The sequence below is a fragment of the Athene cunicularia genome (genome assembly GCF_003259725.1).
Source record: "Athene cunicularia isolate RWA chromosome 13 unlocalized genomic scaffold, athCun1 chr13_part1, whole genome shotgun sequence".
In the NCBI taxonomy this organism is placed as follows: domain Eukaryota; kingdom Metazoa; phylum Chordata; class Aves; order Strigiformes; family Strigidae; genus Athene; species Athene cunicularia.
The window spans coordinates 16,149,348-16,171,917 of NW_020799117.1; the positions used below are offsets into that span (position 1 = coordinate 16,149,348).

A 22,570-nucleotide genomic window follows, 5' to 3' on the forward strand; every position below is an offset into this window, starting at 1 on the left:
TGACAGCACAGACATGCCACAAGCTGCCCTGCTACCTGGCATCCCCCAGCCCCCTCACGACTGCACCAGAGATGATGTCTCTCACTCGACGGGGAGAGTCTGTATAAGCTGCGACTTGTTTGTTGTTTGAGCTTTGTGTTTGTGAATAATTTTTCAGTTTCATTGCCATACTGAAAAGTGAATTAGTTGCTTGAGATTAGACCGAAAAGCCTTTTAAAATGTTTGTTTTGGCAAAACAAAAAAGTTGTAATTGAACAAAACATATGATCCCGTGTAAAATTTTTGTATATTTTCCAGGAATTCTTAAACATTCTCTAGAAATAAATTTTGACTAGTTTCTCAGCAAAACATCCTTTTCAGCTTCATACTTGGTATTTTTTAAAATACCAGATGCTTTAGTGTATTTTCAGGGTTTTTTTTCCTAATATAAAAAATTTTGCAAATTCAGCATGAATGCAAAATCTGGCAACTGCTCTCTTCACACAAAATGTCCCCTGATTTTAGTTACTGTTCTTAGACTTTGGCTTGGTCCGTGGGTATGTCTCGGGGAAGGTGATATGAAAGCAGTCTTGCTTCTCAGCTGCTTTTGTCAAAAATACGGAGGTTAAACTCTGCATAGATTGTGTGCTGAGAGCTTTCCAGGAGTTGGGATAGACAGATTCTGGTGGTGAGGGGAGCTTTGTTTCGTTTTCTTGGGTTTTAGGAATATGTATATGAATCAGTCACATCTAAATGGATTCCCTGTATTCAAAGATTATGTGTCTGAGTGATGTCTCAGGCACTGTAAATTGCAGTTCCTGTGATAAATCTTTTGCTTTAACTATCCCTAGTGTTTAATCTCTGAACACTTAGCTGTGTGGCCGCTGCTGCTCCATTTGTGACCACATCAGCTCTTCTACAATTGCTTGTAATCAGACACAAAATATCTTCAGTGGATCTGACACTGCAGAAGTGAACAGTTATATGGGTACCCATAATCACATGTATTTTCTGCCCGAAACAGATAGTGAATCCCCTCAAACACCATTTTAGTATAGTATAAGAGACAGGGGCTGCTCTTACCCGGCCCTCTGTGCGTCAGCGCTCAAACCGCGCCATTGCTAGAGCCCCGCCTGCTAGGGAGATGTGCGCCCTCGGGCACTACTGAGGAAGGGCTGGGTCAAAAAATGCACGTGTTGCTGGCTGCGTGCCCTGCTTGCAGGTACAGCTTGGTGATCTCGAAGGAAAAGAAAGGGCTTGACTTGGTAGAAGTGCATTGTACTGCTTGAGAGAAGTCAAGAACTTTGGCTTCCAGGTGGGACCAAATCCCTGTGGTTTCCTCTTTCTCAGGTGCAGTTCTAATAGAAAACGTAAACGACATCAGAATTTGACCCATACTATATACTCTGTCCCGTGATATGAGCAACGTAGACAACAAATGAATCCTTTTTCTCCTAAAGAAAAACTTTGTTCCAGTGGAGGATGACAGAGACAGGGCAATGAGAATGAGGGGAAATCGAGTAACAGGAATACTTTCTTAAACTGAGAATGCACATATTAGAAATACAGAGTAATTACATGTTGTGAAAAGGATTTTAATAATTTAAATCGAATGGTTTTTATTGGTGAGATTCAGGTGTTTTCTTTGCTACATCACAATAAAGTTTTCCCTGATAATTACAAAAACTTTGATAAGACAGAACAGTGTTTCAATTTGTCAGGACACCTCAAAGGCGTTAGTGTTCCGTGAAAGTGGGATGGGGTGACTGAAACAGAAAAGTAAGAGCACTTGCTATTGCTCAACAGAAGAGTTTTGTTCAGAGCTGAGCATCATCTTGCTCTCCGCGGACCTGTGGCTTGTGTTAAACTTACTGATTGCCAACACAAGTGTTAGAAACAAATGCTAACACAGGATGCTTGCGTTGGATGTGTTGGAAAAAAATCAGTTAAAATAGAGCTGGGGAAAAGAAGCTGAGTTGTTCTTTGGTGTGCCTGATCATTTCATGGATTTGCTTCTGTTTTCAATAAATGATGCTGTTGCACCTCAGCTTCTTCACGTTTGCCCTGGAGGGACTAATTTTGAATTCCTCCTTTTCGTGAAATCCTACATCCTAATGGTGGCAAAAAAACTATAGATTTTCAGACAGCTGTTGGCTTGGCTTTCATCTCTGACTGACTGTAGGTCAAACTGGATGACCAGCACATCCCTAAGTACAAGGCAGAATGTTTATATTACTGCTGAACTTCTTCCAGATTGTGCACAGGTGAGAGACCCTATGGTTTTAGGCAGGAACCTGAAGAGCTCAGGTCTGCAATTATGGTCACTTAGCAGACAACTGCAGTGTTTAACACGTTTCCAAATTCCCTCCCCTGCAGCTTTTTGTTGCCATCTCCGTGCAAATATAGGGCAGCAGAATTGTTGAATTGCAATGAGCTCATCTGCCTGGGGCACTTCAGTGCAAATCCTGGCAGTTTATCCCATCCCCACTCTAATTAGCTTTGCACATTTGAAGAGGCTGAGATGCCGGCTGTTTTGGGAGTGGTAACCTCCTGTAGAGGAGACTAGGAGACAACTGCTAGATGTGTCTTAAATTGCTGCAGTTAGCTTGCCTCAGAGCATGTTGGAAAAGTTTACTTGTTCTTCTGACATTTGTAGAAGGTTGGTGAAATGTTGATAATCTTGGAGAAGGGGGGAGAACAATATTTAGGCAAGTAATCTTCCACTGTGGAATACTATGAATGACAGGTTTGGATGAACACAAGGAATGTCTAAAAGACAAATTCTTACAGAAGGGAAGGGTGAAAAGTTCTTCTACCTCACCTTTCCTTTTATTATGTCCAAGTTAATATTGCTATCCCAGCAGTTTTTAGGAAAGCCTCTGACAGCTTTTAACACAACAACCATTTCAGGGCTCAGGGCTCTGGCTGTGGAGAGTGACCTTTCTATAATTGACACAACTCAGGATGAAGCCATTCTTTTCAAAACATAGGTCTCCCAAAGAAACCTTTAACCCCTAGACTGACAACGGCCACTTAAACGCAAGCTGTGTCTACTCAGCAAGCAAGGCATTTCAGACTAGAGCAATTTGAAAGATTAAAAAAAAAAAAAAAGCACAAAAAAAACCCCAAACCAAACAACAACAGATATTTCAATTTGATCTGCTTGTTCCTTATTAAGAGACTAAATTCTGGTATGAAATAATAAAACTGCATTTAAGAGGAATGTAAATTACTTTATTACTGCAGCTTTCTATCTGAATGAAAACAAAATTCACTATTAAGATAACACAGTCGCTGCTTTTTTGTAATTGCACACTGAATCTTGCTAATAGTGGGGATATCTGAAAGGGGTAGGCAAGTGCAACGGGCAGAAAAAGCCTCAGTACTGCTGTAAAACTGCAAGTGAAGTCCACTGTGCTCTGACTGTAAACAAAGGACTAGATAGCTTTTTGGTTTTGCCTTTAGGCTCTGGAAGTTGCGCTGAACTAGGGATTTAGATTAAGAGACAAAAGTAAAGAAAAATTCCTTTCTTAATACAAATTATAAAGTAGTATCCCTTCATAGTACATACAAACCAAAAGTTAGCACTGCCATGGAATTGTGGAGTTGCTACAGGGATGAGACAGATAGTAAAAAACCCCAACTTTCTGAGAGTGAAGCCCATTTGTTACAGTTGTGTAAGGATAATGTTAGAATTTTGGTGTAATAAATCTAAAATAAGGAAAAGGGGGAGGGTCATGTTTGGGAATAATTCCTTCTTCACAAAGAAGTAAATTAGATGAGTTTATGGGATTTTTCCGTGTCTAGATTCTGTTAATCTGTGACAAAAATATATTCTACATTTAAACTTACGTTGTAGGCTAGACACACATCATAAAATATGTATCTATGTGCTGTTTCCTTTCTAATTGACAGAATATACTATAAAAGTCAACTTTAATTATTTCAGAGAACACCTAAAATAAACTGTCATTTGTGTGTAAATATCCAAACTAACTCCAGCTGCAGATCCAAGTAAAGAATGTTTTGGTGTAGGGTTTTTTGTTTATGACATACTGTCTTCGGTGTGCTCACAAATTTAGCATATTTTCTATGAATTCAGAATTGGCTTGGTATTTTTTTATCTTGATTGTTTCCTACAGTAAGGTTCTATAAAGCTGAAAAACACAGTAAGAGATTCTGGTCTCTGATCCTAGAAACCCACATTTTATGACACCAAAGACAGTTATGTGCAATCAATGTGGACCTGAAAGATCACTTCAGTTACCTTAAATATACTAATTGGAAAAGGTAGATTTGAATTTGTGTTCTGATACTCACGTAACCCAGGGTTTGTGTTTCTTTGGACCAAACAGCTTGATCCAGGTTCATGCTCAGTTTATGAGATATTTTGCTAAGTCTACCACAGTGTGTGGATTTTGAAAATACAATTATAATTAATTAAATGGTAAAGTACTGACATATCATGAAGAATAGTTGTTTCCAGTTATCAAAATCAGCTTGTTTCCAGTTATCAAATTCAGCGTTGTAAATATAATGGCAATAATGAAATGAAGAAAGTTAAATTTGCTGTTAAGTTTGACTCCAATTTACTTGCTTGAGATGAGAGAGGGGAAAACCAGCTCTCTACTAATCTAGCAGAAATTTAGATACAGAAAGCTAAGCGCAGCAGTCATTGTGGAGCTGTACAGGTTGTCTTCAGCTCTCTTCAGGTGATGTTGAGACTTCAGCCAGGTGCTGCAGCTCTGAGTCACATCTCTGGTTTGCGTACAGAAGTGATTATTTTTATTATCAGTGGAGCAGACAGGCAATGTTAAAGGAATAACAAAATTATTAAATGGATTTGCCACCTAATGTATTGGATGAGTTGCGTTCAGGTGCCAATAGAATAGGCCCTGACTTGACTGCCTGAGATACTGGTTCTACCCCCAGCTGTGTTCCTGCTGGAACCTAATCCTACTTTTCAGACAGTGTAAGGCCTTGGGAACAACTGGAGGGAACTCTTTGTCATGTTGCAAAAGATAAAAAAATTCATACCTCATTAACAATGTAAACAGCATGAATCTTTTGGTTTCTACTATTTCCTTTCAGATGCTTTGAAACAGACGATCAAAATGTAATAACAATCAATGTATTTTAAATGTCACTTCCGTTACCTTCCTTCAATTTAATCAAGACATGCCATCATTTTCCAGGTGGATTAATCTTATTAACTAGTTATGTGGCTAATGTAATGTACATCTTAATTAACACATTAGCAAGCTCAAGTATTAACATGGACGCTATGAAGGCTTGCAGATGTGGTCTTCTGAAAATATATCAGCCTCTAGGGCTGCCTAGGAAAAGCAAAGTATTTGACTGAAGTTCAACAGAACAGGAGTTTTATTTTTGTGATTGTGTTGATGGTGATAGTATGAGTTACTGTGTTTAAAGTTAGCTGATGTATTATATACCATCAGAGATGATTGTTAGTTGATGTAGGAATTCACCCTATTATGTATTTGTTCTGTGTGAAATGCAGTGAACTAACATCTCAAATTTATTTCAGTTATAATTTGCTTCTGGTTCAGAAAACAATGAATCTTGTGAAGCCATGCCCACATGAATGTCAAGATGTGCCTAAATTTTAGGTGTATCAGGGTATTAATTAAGGCATGTTTCTTAATTTCACCTGCAGAGCCAGTTTGGCTGCAGCTGAGACAGAGCAGTGGTCACAAGCAGAAACCCTCTTTGCAGCATTTCTTTCTTTTCACAACAACAGAAATATGGGATACTGACCAGAAAGCCCGAGATTTCAATTTTGTTTCAGAAGCTGTTTTACTGGACTCCTGAAAGCTCATATAAATTCAGAAGCTTCCTTCCTCCTCACTTCACAAAGTATAGCTCATTAGTACCTCAGCATTTTCAGCATAACTGAAGTTCAAGATGTGTCATAGCAGCTTCTCCAGACAAACTCTCATTTCCTGGCTTTTTGCTTTACTGTAGCCGTGGGAATTTGTTTTGTATCAGTAGTCAATCTATTGTACACATTTCAAAAAGAATGGGTATTCACTTGGGTCCTAGGGCACTAACGTATTAGTGGTAGATATTTTGAAGACTAAATTCATATCTGAAGTGATCAATGTGGTAATAGTGCATAGCACAGATTTTTCCAGTCAAGAAATTTGTATAGAGAAGACATTTTCTACTTTCTTTATTTGCCTTTCTGAAACAATAAGAAATGTCTGATCATATAAGTAGCAAATTTACCTGAGCAAAAAATCAAGCTATCATTGAAAACCATAGTAATTCCCACGCATTCTTTTCTGCCAAAAAGTCAGTGGAGTGTATTTTTATATTGAATGGTTTCCTTTACACAGCTGTACCATAAATTTCTTTGGAATTCTGAGTCATCTGTGAAAATCCTTAGCTATATAACAGACAAGAACAGAAAAATAAGTTCGATAAAAAGATAAGGAAAGCTATGTCTGCAGCAGTGATTTATACGAAATGCAGAGGTACTGGAAGAGAAGTAAAAGAGAATTCTCTTTAACCAACATTGGTGATATTTATTCCTTGTATTTAATTTGAAATTGTCCAAATTATCTTGGTAGTTCATTATGGATCCTTTGGAATGGTTATTCTGCTAGATATTTTTCAAGAGTGTTATCAAGACGCAATTTACAGTCATCACCGTCGCAAAGGCACACAGTCAAAGCATTGGAGTTAATTGCTATTTAAATGTGATGTCTGTAGCGTGACACTGCTGGTAGCCAGATTTCATTTTTATTTTTTAATTTTAGCTACAGTATGGGAGAGGAGCCTATAATAAATACTCAAGTATATCTGGTTTCGGTGTAGATACAGTTCTGCCTCCATAGCTGACACTGCTTGACATCAGTTAAATTAGAGGCTGACTGGGCATGTCCTATCAGCTGCCACCTTCAAACTGACCTCAAGCTCAAAGATGAGGCCTGCTGACAAGTTAGCAGGGGGAGTTTGCATTGCTGTTGTCATGTGTTGCCTGTTTGATAGCTTCAAAGGCAAATATACTTGAGTTCTAAAGCAGTCTTTTCAAATGTATATGCCAAAATAGTAATTCAACTGGGTAAATAACACAGCAGTTTAAATGAATAAGTGTTATTTAGTTGATAAATATATGTTTGACTGAGCAATTGAAATGGCTCCCCTGGGTAAGATGAAGAAGTATGCTTTTAAAACTCTCTTTTATAGATGTTTCTAGAGAGGAAATCACAGGAAAAAAAAAAAATCATGTATCCATGGGGTTATGAGATAAACAGACAAAACTCTAAAACAGTCACCCACAGCAGAGATAATGATGTTCGGATTTATTTGTTCACAATAGTATGAGTTGTTTAGGCTAGTCTTTCTTCCCAGATTTGTCAGTTTGTCAGATCTGTAACTTCACTTAAATGCAGTTCATGTTTGAACGTGATCTGCAGTGGTCCATCAAAATGGAAAAACTTCTAAAAAGAGCTGGAGGGGAGTGAGTCAGGTGGCAAGACACTTTCTCTACATTAGGAGGTGAAGACTGAAGGGAGGTATAAAAAAAGTTTGAGTCTCCAGAGACAGAGCTTATAAGTGAAGCTGTTAGTGCAGAAAAAGGCATTGCAAATATAAAGCTAGGATGATCTTCTGCTTTTTAGGTTTAAAAAAAAAAACAAAACACCTTAAGCCTATTAACTAAGAAATGAGGTTCAGGTGTCCTATCTACTTTGCATTTCACTTTTGTATTTCTAACTTGGGGAGGAAGGAACATGAAGAGACCAGTGTTGAGACCCCTGTAGTATTTTTATGTGACTGCTTTGCATTACTCATCTTCAAGGTGAGAATTTTTAACAGGTCATTGCCAATATTTCTGTTTTACAAGTAGCCATCTGAGAACATCATGACCAACTCAGGTGCACTGGCTGTTGACACAAGGATTAGGACCAAGATGCTCTCACTAGTTTTGTGTCATACTAACAAGAGTAACTCAGCAGGAATTTATGAGAGTATGATTCAATAATGCATAGTCTTTAGAGCTCTGACAGCTTGCTGGACTTAAAACTTATAAGTTGTTAGTTAAACTTCCAAGTATAAAGCTTATATTTTAGTACAACTTCAAGCATTTCTCAATTGTGTTATTTCAGCACTGCAATGTAGAGCCATAAAAACAGGATGTCATGTATTAAATTCTAAAAAGCAAAAATAAGGATCCCTTTAAGCATGCTGGAGGTGAGGCAGCAGCAGTTTCTCACAGATGTGGCACAAGCTGGATGTAGAGCAGAGGCATGCCATACTACAGAAATACAAACTTGAAAATAAGTGGTCATCCATCCTTTCCATTCTTTGTTGTAGGTTAAGTGTATCTTGATCACGTGGTATTTGGCTCATCTATCCTGTTCTTAAAATCCTCTGCTGTGTTGAACCCCTGTAGCTGTCACAGCTCTTTTCCTAGGTAGATTCTCCTGAGATGCTGAAATGTTCCAGAAGGAGTGGTTTGGACAACTAGAAACCAGGCCATTTATGTTGTCAAGAAAAAAAAAGAGCATCTCTGGGGAGATGCTCCCAAAGCTAATGCCAAACTGAACTGAGTCATTTCAGTATTGGGAACCTGAATCATGTCTCTAGGTTGACTGATAGTCACAAATTCAGTTGTCTTATGTACAGTTTTTACCAATTTTTAATAACTTTAAAATTTTCATAACAAATATAAAGGAATGGTCTTTTTCTAATAATGCTTTGTTGGGAAAGCTTGACATCCAATGTGTTTGTTTACCTCTGAGGTACATGCTGAAGTAGTGTGAATGTAACTCTGTTTCTCCTGATGACTGGAATATTCTCTTTTTAGCTTAACTGACGTATTTGAGGATTCTTGACTTCTGAAAAATACCCTTTCCCAGATAGAAATACAAAACACAGTTCTGGAAAACCAGAGGAGGCTAAGGCTAAATTCAACCAGAAATACTGAAACTTGAGTTTCCAATAAGAATCTAAGTTATTTGCAAAGTTATATATCTAGTGAACTCAGCAGGCTTGGAAGCAAAGTAATTAGCAAAAGTCATTGGTGGTGGTGGTGTTTTGAAGCTGCTTAATAGCCAATGAAACCACAAACTCCAGCAGAGACTATGGTGGATTTACCATTTGCATGCTCACTAAGCTTGCTGCACTGGATAAAAGTGAGGTACAGTAGCTGAACCGATATTCATTGTAATATCTATTTGATATAGATGAAAAACACGTGACTCAGTAATTTGTAAAACAAATGTATGCATGAGGCCATTCTAACACCCTGTCACCTCTTAGGCTTCTGACAAGGATTCATTTTTCTAAAATTTAACTTGTAGCATAGGCTATTTATGTCGTTAGTAGCCATTTCAGGACTTAATAGGCCCAATATATATATATGTTTATATACATATGTTACATATATGATTATGACATGAAGTAAGTGACTATAAGCTGTTTATTTTTTAACTAATTGGAATATTAGCTTTGTGCTGCTGATACAAGACATATCTCTGAATATACATGACCACTGCTCCACTGAATTCTAGAACTGTGTTAAAAAGTATAAAGTATTATATATATACTATATTAAAATGTATAAAGTATTGTTTAAAAAGAAACTAAATGAAAAGCAGATTCCAACATGGGCCGAGGCTACTGATTTCAAACAGACCTAAACTCCAGATTTACACCTATTTTACATGTGGATTTCAGCAATAGATTACACTTACCAACTTCAGGATTCTTTATGTCAAAAGATTTGCACTAGCTTCATGGACTGGAGTAGCTTGGTTGTAAGCATGAAATTAACCAAACTGAAAAAAATATGTAATGCAGGCAAGCATTGATGTAAAGAGTCTGTGGACAGAGAATACTGGAAGAGGCACTGGTCTATTAATCTTCCCAACTTTTTTATTTAAACAGCTTTTATCATCATCATAATAATCCCGACTGTAATACTTCCTGGAAATAGCATTTTCTTTGACTGCTTCACTTTGAATATGGATATACTGAAGAACAAGGTTCTTTATAGTGTGTCAAGGAGTCTGTTCTCAGATTGGATACAGTTAATGTTCATTTAAGTATGCGCAGTCTGCTTCTAAAGAAATACTTGGTAGCACAAGTGTGCTACCAAGTATTTCTTTAGAAGCAGCATTTATCACAATAACTTGGAATTGTGAAGTGTAATGTTGTACTCAAAGGAGATGAAGGAACCCCCAGTCTTACGCTGGCTTCACAGCTCTGCCAGTGATTCCAGTATTGCATTCAACAGGTTATTTTATGTGCTCTGTAGCTGGTTTTCTTATCTGTGTAGGTAAGGACTAATTTAAATTCTAGTGAGATAGTGCCCGACTTCATTGAGGTAGTAACTTTGAGATATCCTCTGTTGCGGTAATCTATTAGAAATGAAATCATGTGATTCTTATGAAACATTACATGTTTGAATCTGGTTGATATTTGTGTTCTTGGATGGCTCTCAAGGCACATTGCTTGACATTCCCAACCATTTTTCCTTCCTTTGCAGCCTATCTTTGCAACTGCTTCCGCCTTTTTTTTTTTTCTTAGTGCTGTGATGTTATTGTAGACCCATTAACATAGGAAATGAAAAAACAAATAAGTTGCCAAAAACTGTATAGCAGTTGGTATTCAGAGCATTATTTTACCATTTCAAAACACTGCCAACATAATATCTGTTTCATTATGTACAAGTGTAAGTGCTGCTAACATAGATAATTTGGCATCTATAATTGAAACCAATTGCAGCTCTCTCAATTAAAGATAGTCAAGACAGAAAAGCTGTTATGTACTTACCTGCTGGAATTATATGTCATTCTGTGCCATCCTGTTACATTCTTACCATGCTGGAATATATTTCAAAAGTAACTTGCCATTTATTGAAATAGCATTACACCATGAAAAAAACATGAAGTAAACCCTGAGCTTTTAACAAATACTGTCTACTTGTGTCAGAGGTATCACTACCATCCAGTGTGTATTAATGGTGATATTAATGGTACCTTTAAATTTCTGTCATTGTTAAAAGATATTTTCTGTGGTTTTCTGGTCTTTATAGTGTCTATTGCAATAATTTTAAAATGGATTTATCACCATGTTGTTTGGGAATATGGAACACAAAATCAAACATTGCCACATACTGTAGCTTGAAAGCACTGCTAACTCTTCACGTATCGCACTCCATGTTTAAAATATGTGTAGCCTCAGAAAGATCCTGTTCAGCTAAGAACAGAAGGGATTTGCACCATGTTTTAAAGGTCGACTGTTTCATGGGCTGGAAGCCAGAGCACTCAACCAGAAAGGTCTTGTATCTTGTCTTCAATAATGCATGCTGAAGAACCATCGAATGATGGATTTTAACTAACCACAGCACAGGGGAGAAAGACTTGTAGATAGTCCCTGCTTCAGGCAGAGAGAACTTAAAAGGCAGCACATTGAGTTGTACTAACTTTCTTTCAAGGAGAAGATGCATGTTAGAGTACAGAAGCTATCCTCTAAATCCTTTTCTGTGCATTTCATTTCTTCTGTCAACTCTCTTGTCTATGACCTGGAGTTTATTGGACTACTTTTACTATATAAAACAATGGTAATAAAAATTTTCAATCAGTTCACTTAGATTAAAGTTACCCCTTTGGTTCACCTTTCTGATAACTTTTTTATACCCTGATTGCATACAAGATGCAACTGAAAAGAGCACAGGGAGATTTGTATGTGCTTAATTGACTTTCTACTGTTACTATATTTGATCGGTAAAGAGCAGTTGCAGAATTAAAGGGTTGGATGGTTTAGAAGATTGCAGATACACTACAGAAAAAGGTTCACAGTCTTCTTACTTCAAATAGATGGGCCAAACTCATACATACTGATTGAAACAGCAGGCAGATTGCATCAGAATAAGAAAGTTAGAGTTTGATTTAAAAGGTAGCCCTGCCACAGATGTTCATCTTGAATAAATAAAAATACCTGTATTAAAAGCAGTTATCTCATTTCATTTCTATTTGCTTTTATTTTATAGGACCATGGGTTGCTAGGAATAGCAGCATAGACAGTGGAGAAACTGAAGTTGGCCGCAGGGTCACCCAGGAAGTGCCCCCTGGAGTTTTTTGGCGGTCTCAGATCCATATCAGCCAGCCACAGTTCCTGAAGTTCAACATATCCTTAGGGAAGGATGCTCTTTTTGGTGTTTATATAAGAAGAGGACTCCCACCATCACATGCCCAGGTACTTTATCAATGTATTTGTTGGCTTTAAATGTCAAAATGCAAAAGTTTAGAGCATCTGTGTTAGATTTATGCGGGAGTTTATGGAGCTCAAGTTTAGGGATTCCTGGGAATAACTTAGTGATATTTAACTGAACGCCCTGATATTACGATTTCTAAGTTATTACATACCTCAACAGTACGTTGATAAAAGAAGTAATCAATGATGTTCTTGCCATTTGGGTTTTTAAGATAACTAGTAGTTTGCACTCAAGGTTTTAAATCTCTGTCAAGATCTTGGCACTGATTGGGATAAACCTATCCCAGTTACATACCACTCAAAAATGATGAGTGTGTTGGTTAAACTCACAGTATCAAAGCACTGTATACGGTTGGAATGCATGCACAGCTAGATATGTTCACATACTATTTTCTATCTTTATAGAAGTTTTAATCTCCACAGGCGGTTGGAATGGCATTTTGTTAGGATATGCAACAGACCTTGGCACCACTGCTACCCAGCCATATTAGAGAACATAATGCAGTGGCCAAGTGTTTGAGAGCTTTAATTTTACTACTTTTTCTTCAAGGACGGTATTTAGGTGTAATATCTGAGTCGGACATGGGGCAAGTCTTGCAGTTGGGAAACCCAATTCTTCTTGATTTCTAACTAGCCTCAAAGATGAAAACTCAGTGACACCACATTTTTACAGTAACCCTGTAGTACAGAGCTAAGAGCTGTAAGTAACGATAGTTTTACAGTTAGTGAGACCAGATTTAAGTATCTTTTTCTTTTGGGATGTGCAGTGGGTGTTTTAGGTTTTTTGCGTGAGAAGATATAGCTATATTTTCCGTTACAAAGAGAAATGTTTTTATTATATTGAAGACTCATTAATGTGAATGGAGGGATTCCCATTTACTTAGATTAGAATTGTAATGAGAAATAATATATTTGCAGTTACACATACTAAAAGGAAAGAGCCTCCATTCTTTAGAGTGCAAGGGAAGCAGAAATAGCAACCAGCTTTTGGAAAGGACCCCTTCCATCATGCATATCCTTACTGCTAAAAACTGGTTCTTTATTCAGATTCAGAAATTATCACCTAAACTTAAAATGCTTTATTTAGTATAGAATTTCCAAAAAACAAATGTAGAACTCCATGATCCCTTTTGGAAATCCTCATTTAATAGTTCTAAATGCATTGCCCTGACATACAAAGAACTGCTGCTATTTTTTTCATTTGGCAAAGCAAACTGCAATTACATAAATGGTTAAAATACATGGTCTAAGCTAAAATCCCAGAGGCTTTAACATAATTGCATTGCTACATATTGCCATATAGGGAAAGTATGTTCATACAGCCTGCTAGAAGATATCAACCCTAAGCGAACTGTGTCCATGTGTATGCACAAACTCATGGTACAAACAGTGAACCAATGAATTTTCGGGGGAAAACTGCATTTACATTAACTGAATTTTGGATCTGCTTCCCCATGTGAGACAAATTTATGGAACTGTTCTGCATTGCCTCTTGTTCTTTGGAGTTTATTCTTGCCTGAATTGAGTCTGAGTTGAGGACCAAAATCTTTAGAGTTGGGAGGAAGGGAGGGAAGGGGTTTACATGGGTTTATGATCTGTGCTTCTAAGAATTTGTGAACAAGGAGCTTTAACTATCCAAACTCCATCAACTTCCTGTGGTATGCTGTTTTAAAATGTTCTGTGAGTTATTGAATAGATATATCTCACTGGTAAGAAATAAGGATCAGCAGTCTACAACCCACGGAGGAGAGGGAAAATGGTCATTTTTCCATATGGATAGAGGTTAGCATACAGCATCCTGAAGTTCTGTACAAAGCCTAGAAAAATTGGGGAAATTGTGGAGTGCTGTGGACTAATTTTATGCCATTTCTAGACATCCATGCCACACAGAAGATACCCACTGATAATATGTCTGAAGGTGGGAGCCTTTCTTAAGAATGTTTTGATATTGGCTGTAATGCTTCAATATGTTGTCTTGAGAGTAAAATTATGTCTATTGATCTTTAACCATTGCAGTGAGGTCGTGGCATAATTCATTAAGCATGTCTCATTTAATTCAGAATTTTGGCGCTTACTTCCCCTATCATTCCACCATGAAAAAAAACGCAGTTTAGTTGAAAACAAACAAAAGAATAAATCATTACATGAAAATTACTTAGGGCAACAAAAGCTCATAAGCAATCATCAAGGTTTGCTACAAATACAAGTTAATTGTAATTGTCTGACTAAGACATGATGGAGGTATGCCTGTATCTTTTACAAGAAATCCAGTTGGATGGTAGTACAAAATTATTTTTTAAATTTCAATCTGAACTTTAATTTCTGTTGCACTGTGATCAGATATATTTGTTCTAGGTTTCATTGTGATCTCATGTGAGAAGACTGTGATCAGGCAAAGGTTCTCTTTTTTCTCTCACTCCACCTTACATAGTTAGGTTATAAATTTCATGACCTTTCTGTTAAATTAAATAATGAGAAATATCAATGGTATTTCCTACTGAGCTGAATTCCTCCTCAGACAACTTGTCTTCCAATCTTTAGATGAAGTAGTTCCAACCCTCTTCCATAACTGGAGTTAATTAAATCCACCAGTATAATCTGACAAATTACTTTCCCATATTCATGCAGGGTCCTGGTCTTGTCAACAGGGTGGTACAGCAGAAGATTGCTTGGCAATTTTACCCAGCAATCAAAAATCAGCCAAGCTGCTACCATGAGAAATAGTTTTAGAAAAGAAAGGCACACTGTTACAGGCCTGAGTTAGTGAAAACAAGCCTTTTTCTGACAGAAAGGAGCAGAATGGTTTTGTATTAATGAAAATAGTCTGAAGTTGACACCAGACGATATTTCAAAATTGAAATTTAAAATCATTGTTTCTGCAGGTTAGGGACATGATCTGTAAAGCAGTGAACAACTACACTTGACAGTTCATCACTGATCAGTGCTGGTATGTCAAGCCAAGTAAAATCCTTTGTGGGAACAAGTCAATAATCAGCAAATTAGGTACATGATTAACCTGAGACAACAAGATGCAGTTCCTGTCTGAGAGCCCTGCTGAGATTTAACCTTCTCAGTATTACTGTTTAGCAAATATTCCAAATGCCTGGTTTAGTCAGTCAAACTGATGTAGCTGTAAACTTGTCTAGAAGCAGCACTGTGTGCCATGTGTGTAGGGAATGGAGCTCTAGGGGAGAGGCAAAAATGCAGTTTTGAGTGGCAAGCAGACTACAAACAGGAATTAATGACTTCTAAGCAAAATTCTTCCACTCTGTGTAGTAATACGTAGAAATAACAAAATGCACATTGCAGGCTTGAATGATCAATAGCAAATTAGTAGAAGATAGTCATATTAATAAATTGGTAATGTATAGAAAATGAACTGAAAATGTCAAATAATGCATGAAGTGACTCTGCAGAGCTTACAGCAATTATGATGTTACTACACATTGGTGGAACATTCCAAATGACGCATGAAATAAGGTAACCTCATAAAAACATCACTGTAATGTCTGGAGAAGGCAATGAGTGGAGTTGTATTGTTTTAATTTCCAGCAGAGTGTTTTATACTTAAAAATTTTTCATGTCAAAATGAAAACTGTTTTCATTTACTACAGGAAATGGCTTTACTTGAAACAACTTGAATAGCTGGGGACCTTCAGTGTTACCTTGTTTTCCAGCCAGTGCTCAAACACATTTAGGTGCTCTGACCACCTTAAAGTTATGTGATGGCAACAGTGCTGTTATTACTGAACGTTGTGCTGCATTGTACTGGTTATGTTATGTCACATTCCAGTGTTGAAAGAAATCGGTTGGCTGTCACTGTGGGTATCAGAGGTTTCATGGGTGTATTTTAATGAATAATTACCAATTGGATTTTATGGAAAACTAATTTTAAAGCACTTTGCAGACAAGTTTCCCTGACATATGTTTTCTTGCTTGCTTAGGTCTTACAGAGCTTTGGCTTGCAGACAGATGCTAGCCACAACACCAAACATGTTTTTTCTTTTTTTTTTCCTCCCACCTCCATTTGATTAGGCACCCATTATTAAGACAAGAGCTCTAAGCAATCTTTTTTTTTTCAATTCCTAATTTCGGACATTGTTAGGGATTTTGTGATAGCACGCAAATAGTTTCAGATCTAAGAAAAAAAAAAAAAAGAAGATTATGCTGGTTCTCTGCGTTTTCAGCCTTGACCCCTGCAAGCTCTCTTTGATTCGCTGTGCTTTCACAACTGGTTCACTCCCTGCATGCAACTGGCCTCAGCTGATCTGTGCTGTATGGATGGCATTGTGCAGTGTAGTCACTACCCTACACGTAAAGTTCCGAAACTGTTTTGCTGACTCCCCATGGTTACCGGAAAAAGAAAGTCCTTATTAGCCTATGAATAAAACACACCTGAGAACTGAAAGCACTGAATGGAGAAATATTAAAACAAATTGTCCAGAAAGAACTTAGCGGGAGATTTAGGTTTGTAAATAGAAGTATGCAGTAGGGTTTTGGTATGCTATGTGGTAAAAATAAAAAACTCACTGAGAATGTGAATTTGGAATTTGTTTAGAGAAGTAGGCTGGCAAGTCACTTGCTTATATGGAACTTTAATCATAGTAAGTACTCTCCCCTGCAAAATTGAACTCTGAAGATGTAGTCATTTGGGAATTCTGGTGCATATTGTTTCTGACCAGTTTTTGCTATTTTTGTGTGACTTTTGGAATGAAACCATGAAATATAAAGGATCCTATTAAAAAAAAAAAAAAAAAGTCAATATAACTTCCAGATTGCTTCAGAGATTTAGTTTGGTTTGACAGATTCATTCCCTAATTTGTGTGATTTAGTTGTTTCTTCCTTAACAGTTGTGTGTGTTAGATTAAAAATTCCACAGTTGCTTCTTCATAATCATGAAAGTACTTTAATTCTTTTCATAGATTGGTCTTCTAATCTATGCATACTTGTCAATAAGTAGCTTTAAAGCAAGAGTGATATCTTCAGCACAAAATTATATAAAAGTAATTAATCATGAAAGTGCGGTAAATCAGAAAATCAACAGGACCACAGGAAACAAATTTATGATTCAGCCAACTGGGTGAAGAAATCTTACCCAGTTATGAATTCACAGTACTGTCTCAGTGACCCTTCCGTCAGGGATTTTAGATTTTTGGGATACATACACCTAGTACACATTAAGAACCACCAGCAGATACATTATATTCCTTCTTTTTTTCCTCAGTCATGAGTAATCCAAAGAGGGATTAAAATGTCTTTTCGTATTTTGTATCAGTTTGCACAGAGACGATAGGTTTTAGCAATATTTCCAAATGTCATTGATTTAAGAGATAAGTAGATGTGTGTGTGGCACTTCCAGTACTCAAAGTCACCGACATGTCAGAATTCATAAAGTTATTCAGGTTTAGTAATTTTGCTTTTGCCTGAGCGTTAAATAGTTCTTCATAGTCTGATTAAAGAGGGGCAATACCAATTTTAACGTCACCGATGTTAAAATTCTAGCCTTATGGGGAGTTGTGCCAAGGGACCTGCTCTCACTAGGTCACACCGCATCATTGTGAAAAGAGATTCTGCAGCTAAAACTACTTCAAACAGTTTCAGCCTGAATACTCTTCCCCTTCGATCTTGCCAACTGCTGAGCCTTCTCTACTATATGAGGTAGAATCAGCATCAAACAGAGGGGTGGCAGAGGAACCTGCCAGCACAAGCAGAGACGAACAGCATGTTGCCAGTGAGAAATGTCAGCTTTTATTGCTACTTCCTTAGATGACCCTTTGCGAAAGATTGTTCTGAGGAGCAAGATTTCTTTTTCCCAAGATGTTGCCCGAGTAATAACATTTCCCAGGGAGGTGATGAGTCTGTCCTTAACCTCTGACTGTTAGACGATAGGTTTTAGCAATATTTCCAAATGTCATTGATTTAAGAGATAGATGTGTGTGTGGCACCTCTGATGCTCTGAAAGTTACTGACATGTCAGAATTCTCTAAATCTCTAGTGTGTGTTGGCTTAAATGTATTAATTTACCTGATTTACCTTCTCCTGCAAAAATCCTGTGTGAAAAAAGGATCAAGTGGATGGTAATTTGATCTTAACAGTTTGATGAAACTTTTTATTCTCCTTCTACTCTTTCCCACAATTAATGGCATAAGAAAGAGTGGATATTGCACTTACTGTGACAGTAGCTTTCAACATGATTAGATCTGGGCTCAAATTCCTATCCTGTCATGGTTTTCCTTTGTGACTGCATATTGGTGCACATGTTTAACATGAAGTAATAGTACATCCATACTTCTCCCTTTGTTGGAAGGGTAAGTGTATCAAGGACTCTATACTGCTCATATATAACTGTTACAGAACTTCAAATAAAGGTTAGCTTTTATATCCCTGTTTTAAATAGATGTGTAGTATGGCACTAAAGTGTCAAATCAGTTCATCTGACTTTCTCTTCTACTAGAAGGGAGAATCTTCACTATTTTGTTGCATATTGTGTGTTATTTGTTAGAACTCACTGCTCATGAGTGGAATACAGCGTGCAAGGCAGCCCTCTGTGGATGTTTAGTCTGTTTAGGATGCAAGATTACAGTTTTCTATTTAAACTGAAAGCAAGTGAAGGTGTATGTTTTCTCATAGCTGTTGCAAGCACAGACTGTATGTGCTAGAGATAACAGAGGGAAATGCAGTGAAACTACTGGCAAGCAAGCACATACTATTACTGTATTTTATTGAACACATACATCTTTCTTTAGACATGTCTATCTATCTCTGTCTACTCCTACATAGATAAATGTGTCTAAAACAAGATGTGTTTTCATAGGGGACTTGTTATACAACTATCAAAAGATTAGATATATTGTTTTTGTTGTTTCTTAAGGGCTTCCCTTAGAACTATGAGAGCTAGTAAGTTGAGCATAGCATCAGCTTGAGAGCTCCACAATCACAGACATTAAAGACAGAAAAAAAAGCCTATTAGGACAACTAGTCCAGCTGCTTTGTTATGCAGAGTTATTCCCTGTTGTAGATTAACCAATATTTCTTCCAGTCCTGTTTAATTGTGTGATGCAGTGGCATCTCCATTGGGAGGCTATTACTGAGCTTAATAGATGGGAAGCTTATCTGACATTCATCTTAAATTTCTTTCTTTTTTTAGTTTCATGCCATTAATGGTGCCATCCCTCTTATATTCTAAATAATCACTTGCTCTGTTTGATCCCTTTTCAAAAGATTAATGTAATGTTTTACCTTACTTGGAAACCATCCAACCAGAAATTCTCAGTTTTCCTTAATATATGTTCAATTCCTTCAGCCACTTGATTTGTGTTATTCCTTTCCATGCTCCCTCTGGTTTTTGTATCCTACTTGCCCCTGATTGTTCCACGTACAAACTCAGGTAAGCAACTCTTAGTCTGTGATGTAAAACTTGTACAGTGTATTTTTATTGGATGCTGAGTTACCCAACGTTAGAAAAATACACTTCCCGTTTGTGTTGTTCCTGTTCGTTTTCACATTATGGGGGCTTCCATTCAAGTATGTGTCTGGAGCTACATCTAAGACTTCTGTTCCTCTTGCAGCAAGGATTTATTGTGGATGATTGCTTAGAAAAGGGTGTGTCTCTCATAGGCTGAAGTTTTCCAGCTTTGGAAGCAGGTTAGGAACCTAAAATTTGATGGGTCAAATAATTGATTACAACTTCTTTCTGAAAACCCAGGCTGTCAAGAAATACCATTTGTACATTTTTTTTTTTATCATGTATGCAGAGCCAAAGATGCATAATTCTATGTCACTGTTTAAGGAAGGATAAGAGTCACAGAATCTCTGTGTGTTCCAGGGTCGACTAGTAAATATTGCTTTCACATTTACATATCTTCCAGAAATAACATTTTATCACAAGATAGAAGAGAAAATATACTGTCAGATTTTGAGCTGAAATATCATTTTATATTCAGGTCTGTTTGGGGTTTTGTTTGTTTCTGTTCTTTTTTTTTTTTTTTTCGGTTTTTTCTTCTTTTTTTACCCTGCAGTATGATTTCATGGAACGCTTGGATGGAAAAGAGAAATGGAGTGTGGTGGAGTCCCCACGGGAACGTCGAAGTATTCAGACCCTTGTTCAGAATGAGGCTGTGTTTGTTCAGTACTTGGATGTGGGTTTGTGGCACCTGGCATTTTACAATGATGGCAAGGACAAAGAAGTAGTCTCTTTCAGTACAGTTATTTTGGGTAGGTATCCCCACAAACTAAGCATTTTTCCTCTCTGTTCATACCTTCCCTTATTTAAAGTCATAATACTTTCTTGCAGTCTTCATAACCTTTATGTTATGTTGTGCATTTTTTTCTCAACACTGCTATGTCAAAAAGTCTGTAATGGGGTGCTGATTTTAATTTGCTGATTTATCTTTTAAGATTTTAGCATTCCCATAGATCTAGACAACTAAACTTCTAAACAACTCAGATAAGATCAGTCTGGGTTGAAGCATTTCCCAGTTAATAATATTCCTCTTCCTTATCTCTGTCATTTGTATACTTCTTATTTGCTTCTCTGGAGAAGCTTCTTTACACCCAAGTGGAACAGACAGCACAAGAAAGTGACACCTGCCAATGAGGTTATTGCTTGCAGCCACCGCAGACATTAACTGAGTCAGTTAATTATCCTTGTGCTGTTTTTACAGCTGACTACTCACCTAATCATGGGTCGTTTCCTCAACACGGTGGAGTCAAGAGCAGAAGAACATCTAGCCTATGATCTGAGAAGCCTGCAGTTTTGTTAGAAGAATAGGGTTGCATTTAGTTGAAAAATCAAACTGAGTATAAATTCTCCAAGCTTTGTTAGAAGATTTGTTGAACTTTGAAGCACCTAATAAACTTTGCTGAGTATCTTGTCACAGTGGCATAAAAAATTCTGAGATAGTCTATGTGGTATTCTGTCCTGGCTGCTGAAGTATTAAATGACACTATATTGTATAAATCTGTTAATTGCTCTTAGTTTAGAGAAAGAGAAACTGCAAAAAGTCCAAGTTAGTTTTTAAGCTTGATGGAAAATAGTTGGAGGTCTTTTCCAGTCTTGCCTGATAAATGATATGAAGCTTAATTTTTTCCTTTTACATTAGTATAAAATTCAGTTTGTTGGCTTAAGTCCCAAAGGGTGTAGGACGATAGCCAATACTGTGTCATTAAGTATGAATATAATTGCTTCTATTAACCTCAGTTAAGATGAAAAAAATATTTTTCTTCCATAATTTTCTAAGAGTCGCTAGGTGCTATGCATGTTGATAGATAGATAGATAGATAGATATGTATTTGCATATTTGCCTTAGAAGGCTTTTTCTGCTTGTCCAAACTCAAGAACATTTGTGCTTATATCTTGTTATGCCCCTATTGTGCTTATAAAACCTTGAGGTATGATAAACTGTCCTTAAAAAAGTTGCCTGGTCTAGACTACGGCTTTCAAGAGCATCAAAGGTCTAATAGTCAGGTAGACTACTTGATAGCGCAATAATAGTAGTTTGACTGCACTGTAGAGAAAAGTATAGTATTTTATCCAGTTCAGAGGATATTCTACACACACACCTAGTGTCAGACATTTCATAATCAAAGGATCTGAGACAGCTGAAAGTTTCTCTGATGTGCGAGAGGAGAAAGAATAACAGAAATGATGTTAACTCCCAGACAATACTAAATTTACCATGATTTTGAATACATAGAAAATGGTTTTGTGCGCCATGAAGCAAAATAATGAATAAATCTATAGACAAGCTTCTTCATGAGACAAATTGATATCTTTGTGCATTACATTTCAATTTTTCTTTTCATTGTTTATGTGAATCATTTCAAGAGGCCAGGCTAATGACATCTCTTTGAAAGTTTACTTTAGAGGGGTTTTTTTATTTAGTGTCCTGCAGCTGTGAAATTAGATTTAAAGTTGTGCTTGAATCTTTTTCCTCTTTTCAGTTTAATTTGACAGAAAAAATAATAGTCTGTATGGTTCTGCAAGTTCCAATTCCAAAATGCATTTTCAGTGTTGTGCAGCTGATATTTGGTGTCTGGGACTGACAGCCATTTAGTTTGGGACTACAGGTCCCACAACAACGGGGAGTAATAGTGAAGCATAACAACATTCCAATTAGATTTTTGTTCCAATAACTCAGTGTTGAAAATATGTTCCACTGAAATCCGACAATTTTCAAATGAAAGTGATTTTAAGAAATAATTTCAAAATTGGAACTTTATTCCTGGGTTGTTGTTATGAAAAGTTATGCTAAGTAATTTTTATATTATCCAAATAATAAGAGAAATCATGGAAAGTAAGGTTTTTGGTACAGCTGAAATGTTATCATCAGGCTGGTGTGCTTAC

General features: G+C 37.0%; 1 protein-coding gene across 11 annotated transcripts in view; it reads left to right on the top strand.

The window, feature by feature from the left end:
* Positions 1–22,570, top strand: part of TENM2 (teneurin transmembrane protein 2) — a 727,803-nt gene that overhangs the window by 595,181 nt on the left and 110,052 nt on the right. For all 11 annotated transcript variants that reach the window (XM_026858437.1, XM_026858438.1, XM_026858439.1 and 8 more), the window contains 2 exons: positions 12,002–12,207; positions 20,244–20,439. In XM_026858437.1, the coding sequence (XP_026714238.1) occupies positions 12,002–12,207; positions 20,244–20,439 (402 nt within the window). The remainder of the gene's footprint in view (positions 1–12,001; positions 12,208–20,243; positions 20,440–22,570) is intronic.